This window comes from Abrus precatorius, unplaced genomic scaffold, assembly GCF_003935025.1.
Source record: "Abrus precatorius isolate BTA unplaced genomic scaffold, Abrus_2018 Scaffold9, whole genome shotgun sequence".
Taxonomy (NCBI): Eukaryota; Viridiplantae; Streptophyta; class Magnoliopsida; order Fabales; family Fabaceae; genus Abrus; species Abrus precatorius.
This window is the reverse complement of record NW_020874439.1, coordinates 34,213,444-34,224,579: the sequence shown is the minus strand read 5'-3', so window position 1 is coordinate 34,224,579 and position 11,136 is coordinate 34,213,444. Positions and strand designations below refer to the sequence as shown.

Genomic DNA, 11,136 nt, shown 5'->3' with positions numbered 1-11,136 from the left:
AATTGACATCTTAAATAAAACAAAACTCTTACATCATGCGATATCTAATAAAATCGAGAAAATACTTTTAAAATAAATATTATATATATATATATAAAAGAATTCTTTTATATTAATATACATCTAAATATTCTTCCATTTAATCTGAACTTTTTATTTAATGAGTTATAATTTATTATTTCATTAACTAACTTTAAATATAAAAAAAAATTTAAAAAATTATTTTCATATATATATATATATATATATATATATAATTTTCACTAATGCTAATACTATTTCGTGGTAAAATTCGATTCTTTTTATCAATAAAAAAAATCGAATGATATAAAAAGAAGCACAAATGGTTCCCAAATCCTTCTACATCACCACAAACCAATGACTTAAGCATAACAAATTTTTAATCCAATCCGAAAAGAAAATGCATGATCATCATATTTTCGTTAATCAATTACCAATATGTAATCAAAATTATCTCCCCACAGTTTTGAGTGTGTTCCACGGAGGACATTGTAGCATATAGATAAAAAAAAGTGTGTGTATATTTTTACAATAAAATTTAAGTCTCTTTTAAAAAGAAGATATAACTAAGTCTAAAAGTAAATAATATTTTAGGGCTCATAAAAGGACAGAAAGAAGCTTCACTATATCCCTACCAATTTCATGCAAATCTAATCAAACTACCAAAAAAACCATTTATTGGCGAGCCAACCTCCAACATTGCATGTATATTTTACCTTTTCCCCGCTGAAGGAGCTAATCATGACAACTTATGATGAAGAAGCCATAATAATAGCAACTTCTTTTATTTTGGTATGCACGTTACCCTCTTAAATTATTTTCTCTGCCTTGCTAAAACGTGTTCACTTTATATTCCTTTCAATAAATGTGGAGAATGGAAAAACAATTATTAGAGACTTCTTAAGTGATTATTTATCATCATTCTGATTTATCACACTGTTAATGTAAATAGTTTTGCAGTTTCACATATAAGCTGCCACCAATTAAAATAATGAAGCATATTTCTGTTATCAATATAGTGAATATTTGTTTCTGTATTAACTTCTTATTGTTATTCCCTTTAATCTATATATACAATGTATAAGGTAATACAAAAATCGACAAATAGGAAGGGGAACATGTTTGGGGTGTAATGGGAGAAAATTGTTCTATTTGTAATTTGTAAAAATGAAAAAATTGTATTTTTTTCGCATATATATTTTTAGAAATTTAAAAACGTCAGTATCGTGCACTGAATCCTGGGTACTTTTTTTTAAAAAATAATTTTTCTCAAAGAAATTAAATAATTTCAAAATGCTTTTACTGCGTGCGCACTAGTCACCGTTGGATCCAAGAAGTTCAGTGAATAGTGAATAGTGGTGGGTCGCGCAACACGTCGTCGTTTCGTTTGATATCGCTTATATTAAACTTTTTCTCTGCCAAAAAGTCCATCACTTATCATAACCTCAACGCTTTTTCATAACCGCGCAAATCACGCTCCAAATCAAGGACACCAACGCTCGCACTCTCTCCCTTACGTGGCAATCATTCATTGGATGCCACTCCTCAACAGCAGCCACCAACCAACCACCTTAAAGTGCACCATGGGAAATCGTGGTCCTCAGCCCCACCGTATCATTCAACGGAGAAAAGAAAAAGCGCCACAGAAAAGCGTCCTCTGCAACCCTTTGCCCTTTTCTTTTCCCCGTTTCGCTAACCGAGTCGCGACTTGGTTCCCCTTTTGGCACTGAGTCATGACTCGGCCACGCGACATCATGATCACGCCCCCATTCGACTCGGTATTGCATAAATTCCCCAATGAGGCTTTCTCGGAAGTTCAACCTTTAACCAAACAAACTTTTTCGCCTCTGTTATTAGATGCTTCTCTGAAACCCGCGTTTGCGTTCGTACGTTTTTTCGTTTTTGGTGGAAATGGCCGAAACTCGCGACGCCGCCGCCGTCGATGGAGTTCCCGGAACGCCTGCCATAAGGGAAGTGAATTCCGGTGGGATTAGAAGGGTCAATTTCAGAGCAGAGATTGACACGTCACCACCGTTCGGGTCGGTGAAAGAGGCCGTGACCCGTTTTGGAGGTAGCGGGTCTTGGATACCACACTTTGTAAGTTTTTGCATCTTCGAGCATTGTGTGTTTGTGTTTGTTTGAATTTCTTTAGTTTGCAATTTGATGGTTTATTTTCAATTTTTCTAACACATAATCAAAGTTACACACTAAAAAACTTTAGCATTCCGAAAAATCAATAAATGGTAAGTTTTTATAAGAAATTATAGCATTTAATATTACCAATGTTAATGATTTTTTAATATCTTGCAATTTTTAATAAAAAAGTTTTCTTATTGTTTGTCCGTAAGCATACATTAGAAAAGCCATTTTTATTTATTTATTTTGACATTCTTGGGTTGTAGTATATGCCTTTGCTTTGAGAATTTGGAAGCCTGGTGCTGACATTGGTCTAACAGTATTATGAATTTTTCCTCTCTGGGTTATTGCAAAAGGAGTATTGCCAATGTTAAACTCGATTGCTACAAAGATGGAATCCATTTTCATGCACTTTTTCTTGGAAATCTTTGTTATTTTAATGTAGTTATAGTGCCCGTGGATTAGTTATCTTTTTAAACATAGCATAGTTCTTTGTACATTCTTGATGCCTGCCTCGTGTGTTAGTTTACTTTCTGATGTAGAAGAAGATTATCATTAGCAGAACAGCATTGAGGATTTTGACATAAAGAAAGTGGAGGAACAAGCAGCGGAGTTGGAGAAGGATTTGATTGTCAAAGAACTTGAAACACTTGATGTGCTTGAAGAACTTGGTGCTACCAAGAGGATTGTGGAGGACTTGAAGCAGCAGCTACAGAAAGAGGCAATGAAATGTTTTGCAACTCGGGACGTAAGTTCATATGCTGGAACTCCTCTTGCTAAGGAGATGGATAAAGAAAATTATGGAAATATTGTCAATGATCAAGAACTGACAATGCAAATTCCAAGTCCTTGCTCTATGTCATCACCTGATATGATATTAATGGAGTTGAAACAAGCCAAATTGAACCTAGGGAAAACGATAAATGAACTTGGGGTAATACAGTCCTCTGTTGAATCTTTGAATAAGAAGATGAAAAAGGAGAAAATTTTTCTGGAGAGGACACGTGAAAAACTAGCATCAAAGTTTGCATCTGTCTCTGCAAAAGAGAGGGCCCAAGAGCAAACAAGATTGAATCAACCTGGGTCTCATGTCGAGTGCACTTCTGATAATACTGCAAATGTTACGAAGAATTTCAATTCTGAGCAGTGCAATAGGATGGTTGAAACAAGAAGATCTGAAATTTCAAAGCCCTTAACTGTTTATGAAGAACATGGGTATAATGTTAAGACTGCTGAGATGAGGTGGCTTGCAGCTAAAAAGATGGAAGAAGCAGCTAAGGCAGCAGAAGCTATTGCTCTTGCTGAAATCAAAGCTCTATCTAGTGCTGAGAGATCATTGGGGTTTGCTCTGCCAGAACCTGAGAAAATCACTTTCACTTTAGCAGGGCGCTCTCCCTTAAATCCCAAGGCTCAGATACTTGAGGAATCGACCTTGAAGAAGGTGATGGATTCTAAGTTTCAAATCAATGAATCAAATATTTCTAAACTGACTATTTTGAAGAAGTTGGAAGAAGCAACAAAAGAAGTTCTACTCAGCAAACAAGTCTTGACAGATGCTTTAAACAGAGTTGAAACTGCAAACAGAAAGCAACATGCTGCTGAGGAGGCGCTACGGAGATGGATTCCGGAGGATGACCTTAAGGAGTATCACTCTAAAAATTGCAACAAGTTCACTCAAGCTGGAATCTGTCAAGATTCATTGCCAGAGGTAACCAGGTCAACAATACCAAACAATAATCCAAAGCCTGTTTTAAGGCCCACAATTTCAATGAGAGATGTACTTAGCAGAAAGCAGGTTTCTGAAGGATATGCCACAAGAAAGGAGATGGAAGAGCACACTGAAAGACAAAAGGTAGCATTGAGTCAAATGCTTCAAGCACTGAGGGATGATCTAACTCTTCCAGCAAAGACTGAGAAAGAGGGGAGTGATCAAAAGCAGTTCATGGGACACAGGAAGAAATTTGGATTCATCCAAATATCACTCCCCTTGGCGAAGCCAAGTAAGAGGAGGACATGAAATTTCAATCCTCATTCCCTATGCAGCGAGGAATAGCCATTATTCATGCATCTTTATGTCTTCCTATGTCATTCTTTATTGGTTCATGCGTTTACTTTCGTGTTATTTATGTAGAAAGTTGTGTGGGCGTTTTTGATTTTGTAAAATATGTTGTGTTTGAGTGATGATTGCCTAGCTAGCTTTGATGGAGCTAGTAGATTATGTGTTCTCGTTGGATGCATAAGAGTGACGGGGAATTTATCCACAGGGTATGAATATTTTATCATTGGATAATTTTATTGTTAGAAATATGATCTATCTTGTGCTTTTCCCAGTTTTACCAGTATATAAATTGATATTTGTTGAGTGGTGTACATCATTGGAAACTTCAAATCTCAATCCATAGACCACTAGGCTTTATAAATCTTGCTTTAGTTTTTCTCTACTGATGAACACCAGAGCAGGACTGCAGCTGCAAATACTTCAAAGATTTTTTTTTATAGAAGCCAACATGTGCTGTAAAGGTAGTTAAGGAATTAAAAATATACACACTTATATAATGTGATTTTTAATATTTTTATTCTTTAATCAATGTTTTAAAGACCCAAATTAACACTTTTTAACCATAGAAATATATTTGTTTTATTTATTATCTTTAATATAGAATAGTCTTGGCTCAAACCAATTTTGCATTTTCATTTTGAGTGAATACTTCATTATCCATAATTAAGTGACAATTGAAGGAAAGTTGTTAAACAACTTAAAAGGTTTAATTGTACTTTTTTTTTTCCACTTTATATTATATTTAATTTTGGTCCTAGGATTTTTTGCGCTAATTAAGCACCTCCAATTTTAACTCTAAATAAAATTGGTCTTTTTATTGATCTTTTTATTTTAAATCTTAAATTTATTTTTTATCCAAATCTTTGAAAGTTTATGATATATTTGAGATATAAATAATTCAATAATATATATTTTTTTTAAAGCTTGATAAATATCAATTTGTGGTTTAAAGATAAAAGATAAATATTTTTTATTTTATATTAATTTGATAGTGTGGTTAGTGATTTTATAAAAGATGATTGAAATATTTTGAGTAAAAAATTTTTGTGGATTTTAAGTAAAAAAGAATTGACGGATGATCATATTTTTTTAAATATAAAATTAGAAAAAACTTAATTCACTACTTATTTTTAACGGTCAAGGACTAAAATCGTATATATTTCAAATTTTAAAAATCATTTACAAGTAAATCAAGTTTAAAAGATAAGAATTACTCATTTATTTGAAGCCCAATAAAAATATTATCAGCCCATTTCTTAATAAGTCTGTAATTGAAAATATTCAATTTGGTATTTTCCTATTTTGAATGCATTTAATTAATTAAGTGTATTTAAAAAATTTCCTTATCCAAAGAAGAGGTCGTGACATGTCACGTGACTAGAAAACAGAAAAATCCACGTGAGTACAAAATCGAGAGGCGAAACCACACTTTGGGATCGCAATTAAAACATCAAAAATTGGGAGTACACAGAAAGAGTGAAACCAAACAAACAGCATTAGCAACAACAACATCGTCATCGTCATCTTCTTCTTCTTTGTTCAGCTTCCGTAACGTTAACGTTGTTGTGTGTCCCAATCCCATGGACTTCACCACTTTTGCATATTCCACACCCTCTTCTCATGCAATTCCTCCCACACCCACTTATCGCTTTCAACCCTCTCCTTTTCCTCTTCATCTCCCATTTTTGGTCTGCAATTCCTTCTCTCTCTCTCTCTCTCTCTCTCTCTCTCTCTATATATATATATATATATATATATATATATATATATATACATATGTCTGTTTTATATGTTCTTTCATTTACTCTGATTTTTTTTTTGTTTTTTTTTTCCCTTATTTTCAGAAATTAAAGCGTTGGGGTTTGGTTAAGAATCGCCTAATTGCTCGTTGCAGTTCTGGGTCAGATGAATTTGGGTCTGTTAATGGGTTGCACTCCACACCCAATAAGCTTTTTGTGGAGGAGGTACCGATGCTACTTAATCTTCTGTTTCTTTTCAAGTGTCCGAATTCATTTTTTTGATTTTTTTTCCAGTGTCTACTGTTTCTCTTTTACGTCCAGCTAGCCTTAGGACACCGGTTAAAAAAACGCACCTTATCAAATATCTTAATTACTGAATAAAAGAGGATTAAATGATTTTTATGTTTTGGAATTTGCGTATAGGCTTTTAAGAAGAGCTTATTTCAGTTTATGAAAGTGGCTTATAATATTCTTGCAAACTTTTTTTAGCTCATTTTAATTAGTTTCATAGAATTTTATATCAAATAAGCTCTATTGAGCATATTTCAGTAAGCTTAAAAGTCAACCTTATAATAAGCTCTCGTGAAGAACAACATATCGAAAGTGCTTAATTAAGTTGTTCACCCTAACACGTCCATAATGAATACTTTTTTTTTTCCCAGTAAATACTTGTTTTCTTAGCTTAGGTACTCTTTTATTGTGCTTTTCATTTCCCCTTCATATTATGAAATCTTGTTGGAGCAGTGAATTGAGTAATGTATTGTAAGGTGATTGGAACTCTTCTCATTTGGTGCTTCCTTCCAGGCTATTGGAGCTGAATATGGGGAAGGCTTTGAGACTTTTAGGACTGATGGACCATTAAAAGTTGATGTGGTAGGGAATTTTGATCACTGTTATTTTCTAGTTTTCCTTTAGACTTGGATTACCTATCCGTACTTTTTTGTGCAAGTATACAGTAATAATGATTGAAGAATGCTAATTCTATTTGAAAATAGGACTATTTGAATGAAAAATTGCAAGATGGTTTTCTTCAGCGTATACGCTATGCTATGAAGCCTGATGAAGCTTATGGACTTATCTTCTCTTGGGACAACGTGGTGGTAAGTAATTTTAACTCAAGCATGTAGTCCCCCCCCTCTCTTGGGTTTAGAATGACACGTGCTAGATACTTGGCTTTACTAAAGTATTTTTTTCATGTTTTAAAAATGATAAGTGATGCAAATTGAGTTTTTATATATATTGCAATCACGTGGAAGGGGTGTATTGTTCTTGTTAATTACTTGTGGGCCTGACTGCTATGACTGAATCTTGAGAAAAGAAGTGAATGACCATACATGATATCATGCAACCAGTGTGTTTGGATTAACTCCCTGATAAAAGCATGCAATTTATTGCAGGCTGATACACGAGCTCTAAAGAGGAAGGCATGGAAGCAGCTGGCGTCTGAAGAGGGTATGTTAATTGTTTTACTGTGGGGCTTAGATTGGACAATCTTTAACATGCATTCTCTTTTAAATTGATGGAACAAGACAGAAATAAAAGGATACAATCTCCATAAAGGCATGGAATACATTGGAAGTATAATGAATAATCATTCCTTTGTTTGGATATTCAATTGACATTTGTCTGTTTGGGAACACAACTTAGACTTTGTAGAAAGGAAAGGGAAGATTTTTTTATTATAATTTTTTCCTTCTAAACTTGTCAACTGTTATTGTTTAAATTGTTTCCTCTTCATTGTTGGTAGATGAAAATGGAAATTTCAGAAGATTTGATGAAAATCTTTTCCATGCCCTGCACACCTCCACTTTTTGTCCACTTTTGAAAGGAAAAGTTAAAGAAAAATCCTTCCTAGGGAACACCTTTTCCTTCCTTCCTTTATGCCTTGCATATCCAAATGAGGAGCTGGGCATTTCCTTTTATTATTTCCCATTCCATTTCCTTGTCTTCCCTTTGTCAATTCATACTAGAATGACTTAATGAGAAATGCTGCCATTTTTAAGGGGTGACTGACAGATTATATAATTTATCAAACAAGTTCAATGAACAAAGGGAAACTTGTGCAGCTGACTAACAGATAAATAACTGTACTTTATCAGACTTATGGAACAGGTTACCATGTGCATCATTGCAGAGAAAGATTATAATTTACAACATTTTCATCATAGTTACTCATTGGGCTGTAGCAGCATGGCGGTGTTATTGAGTAGGGGCTGTTGCTGTAACTACAATGGCAGCAAAAATAACAGCCTTTCACAGGGCTATAGTGGAGTTAGGACAAGAAATTTTTAAAACCCATTTTTGCCTTCAAAACAATATTGTTTGGGGGTAGGGGAGGTTAGGGGTAGAGTTAAAATTTCCTTCCCCTTTTAGTTTTAGAATAGAGAGAAACCCTTATTGGATGTAGTTTCTCACACTTCTGCAACACCCACCCAGCACTGGAAATATTTCTGTTGACACCAACCCTCCATCCTTTTAATAATTTTGAACTCTAAATCACCTCTATTCTGAAAATCCTCAACCACCTCTGTTATTTTCTCTGCGCAACACCCATCCCCATTTTTTTAATGTTTAGTATATCTTGTGTTTGAAATATGAATGTCTTCAGATTTTTTTTAGTTTCCTTGACTTTTTTTGCTATTGGCCACTATGTACTGCTATCTGAGATTGATGACTATGATTTTCATATGCAGGAAAGGATATACCTGAAGATGGTGATATGCAAAGATTATTGCTTTATGCAGGTGCTGATCACGTGTTGCATAAGGTTAGTTGCCCTTTTCTTCTGCTTAGTTGGTTTTACTTGAGCATTGAATTAGAAAGACACACTTTCTTAAAGATAGTGTCATCATTAAAAAAATGAAAACTTTGCAGTTTGCTCTAAACAAATATCTTTTAGCTGACTATCCGTTTTTTAATTTGCAGCATTTCCTATCAGATAAGGCAGAAAATGAGCTGGATAGACTAAAGTTGAGATTTTCTCAGTTATATTATGATAATCTTCTAAGAGTAAGTTGCTGTCTTGATTTATTCTGACGGCTACTATCTAGGGTTTCTAGGGGTGAAATCTGACATATCTTGCATGTAAATTTGTGTAGCTTGAAAGACCAGCGGATGGCCTCAAAGAATGGTTGGAGGCAGTTTATACTGCTCGCATCCCTTGTGCTGTTGTTTCAAGTCTTGATAGAAGAAATGTAGTAGAAGCTTTGGAACGAATGGAGCTCAAGAAGTATTTCCAGGTTGGTAATATTTTAGAAGAATTAACAAGAAATCAATTTTGCGTTGTTTCTCCAGATTCAATTTTAGTCCTTAGATTTTGTTAACTCCACACACTGAAAAGAGAAAGAAACACGTTCTTAACATACTTATGAATCTGCCACTTGCTGATTGCCTTATTTGATTTTCAGGCAATTGTGACTGAAGAAGATGGAATGGAGTCAATAGCTCATAGATTTCTTTCTGCTGCTGTCAAGGTATAGTTCCATCCATCTGATTGTAATTTTGATGAAATATTTCTGGCTTGGAATTATTAATATTATTACTATATTTATTTATTATATAACACTTATCTTTTCACTAGCTAATTATTCTACAAATCTTCCATAAATTCTTTCTACAATATCCTGCTAGTTTTTGACCTGTTGCCTATATGCCTTGCAGCTGGATCGAAAACCTTCCAAGTGTGTGGTTTTTGAAGATGATCCTAGAGGTGTAACTGCTGCACACAATTGTACGATGATGGCTGTAGCATTGATTGGAGCTCATCCTGCGTGAGTAATTTACATTTATGCAAAATTAATATAAGATGTTACTATGAAATTGAAATTGGGTCCTGCTCACATGTGCTCTAAAATGCACTGAAGTATTTTTTTTCTTTAACTAAAATGGTATATAATCAATAAAACTTTCTCTTTTTGATCCTTTTACTAGTGCCTGAAAGGCATTTGATAGCATTTTCCCGTAAAATTTCATGAAACATAAGGCATGATGCATGGATGTTTCCAGTTTAGTGCTTTTCATGTGGAAACACCATTTTCCATGTACACAAGTACATGGAAATCAGCAGAAGTTAAACTTGGTATTTGATTTTGAATCAGCTTTCATGGGATAACATTAATCCATAGTATTTCTCTTCCTTTGGAATGGAAGAATAATTTCCATTCAGTTACACATTTCAATACTTGAAATTCTTTTATGAAATTATTCTTTTGGCATTTAGAAACTGATTGATGTTGAAACCTGCAGGTATGATTTGGGGCAGGCTGATCTTACTGTTGCTAACTTTAGTGAACTTTCTGTGATCAACTTGCGAAGGCTATTTGCTAACAATGGTTCTACATTTATGGACCTGCAGAGGCAGATCATAGAGAAAACTCCTCCTAAAAGGAAACTTACAATAGACACCATTTTCTGATATATTTTCCTTACTATTTCCCCCTCTACTAATTTTCCTTGTAATTATTTAGTTATGCAGCCATAATTTTTTTTTATATAAAATAAAATTGCAATCAGTTTGGTCTGATGTTATCTGAATGTTCTATATTTTTTTTTTTCTTTGCACTTCCAGTTTTGTCAGTTCCAAAATGGGATTTAGATCCCCCCAAGATTTATCTATTTTTGGTTAATATAATGTAGATTTTAAAATGAAATTTGATTGAGATTTGAAACGGTATCATGAGGGATTCAAGTCCTTATTCAACATGATATTCAACATTTGTTTGGCTCATGAACGTTTTTGAGTCTATTCGTAAATAATAAAAGGTCAATGCTTATCTTTAAAAGGAAAGGTCAATATTTCATAATCTATTCTTTTGGTCTAATAATATTTTATAATCTAAGTATTTTTTTTTTTTTGTCATTGTTTTATAGTAAGTTAAGGTAGCACTCTTCTGCATGCTTTTGTCTGTCTGTACAAAAGCAAAGGCACTTTTCTGCTTTTTGATTCCGATATATCAATGCAACCTATTTATATTTAAGAAAACTTGATTGTTTATAAATTACTATTCTTATTGTAGAGTTGTTGGCTTAGAATTTTGGAAATAATTTTATTTTTAAAAAGAAACAGATGTGTAATTGAGTAAATGAAAATTTATTTATGTTTGATTTTGAAGTTTGATATTAAATTTTAAAGATAAAAAATCACATAAACTAAAAATACTTTTAATTTTTTAAATCAAAACT

General features: G+C 33.5%; 2 protein-coding genes across 3 annotated transcripts; both read left to right on the top strand.

Annotated features, from left to right (window-relative positions):
- Window positions 1-1,698: 1,698 nt before the first annotated feature.
- Window positions 1,699-4,417, top strand: LOC113850158 (WEB family protein At2g40480). The gene is made up of 2 exons (XM_027480559.1): window positions 1,699-2,118; window positions 2,720-4,417. The coding sequence occupies exons 1-2, from the start codon at window positions 1,933-1,935 to the stop codon at window positions 4,172-4,174; spliced, it is 1,641 nt and encodes a 546-aa protein (XP_027336360.1). The 5' UTR covers window positions 1,699-1,932; the 3' UTR covers window positions 4,175-4,417.
- Window positions 4,418-5,657: 1,240 nt separating this feature from the next.
- Window positions 5,658-10,625, top strand: LOC113849869 (5-amino-6-(5-phospho-D-ribitylamino)uracil phosphatase, chloroplastic). Of its 2 annotated transcripts, XM_027480083.1 has the most exons (11): window positions 5,658-5,904; window positions 6,061-6,180; window positions 6,760-6,828; window positions 6,951-7,055; window positions 7,353-7,407; window positions 8,649-8,722; window positions 8,881-8,964; window positions 9,054-9,194; window positions 9,363-9,428; window positions 9,616-9,725; window positions 10,201-10,625. In XM_027480083.1, the coding sequence occupies exons 1-11, from the start codon at window positions 5,797-5,799 to the stop codon at window positions 10,367-10,369; spliced, it is 1,101 nt and encodes a 366-aa protein (XP_027335884.1). In that variant the 5' UTR covers window positions 5,658-5,796; the 3' UTR covers window positions 10,370-10,625. The 2 variants fall into 2 exon arrangements, with proteins under 2 accessions (XP_027335884.1, XP_027335886.1); XM_027480085.1 differs by lacking the exon at window positions 5,658-5,904 and having other exon boundaries at window positions 6,161-6,180; window positions 6,990-7,055; window positions 10,201-10,438.
- The last annotated feature ends 511 nt before the right edge of the window (window positions 10,626-11,136 follow it).

Excerpts from the sequence above, each read along its gene's own strand:
- LOC113849869 (XM_027480083.1), top strand. The coding sequence starts at position 5,797 with ATGGACTTCACCACTTTTGCATATTCCACACCCTCTTCTCATGCAATT. Across the intron at positions 6,829-6,950 it reads GACCATTAAAAGTTGATGTG|GACTATTTGAATGAAAAATT; the intron begins GTAGGGAATTTT and ends ATTTGAAAATAG. Across the intron at positions 8,723-8,880 it reads CTGATCACGTGTTGCATAAG|CATTTCCTATCAGATAAGGC; the intron begins GTTAGTTGCCCT and ends TTTAATTTGCAG.
- LOC113850158 (XM_027480559.1), top strand. The coding sequence starts at position 1,933 with ATGGCCGAAACTCGCGACGCCGCCGCCGTCGATGGAGTTCCCGGAACG. Across the intron at positions 2,119-2,719 it reads GGTCTTGGATACCACACTTT|AACAGCATTGAGGATTTTGA; the intron begins GTAAGTTTTTGC and ends TATCATTAGCAG.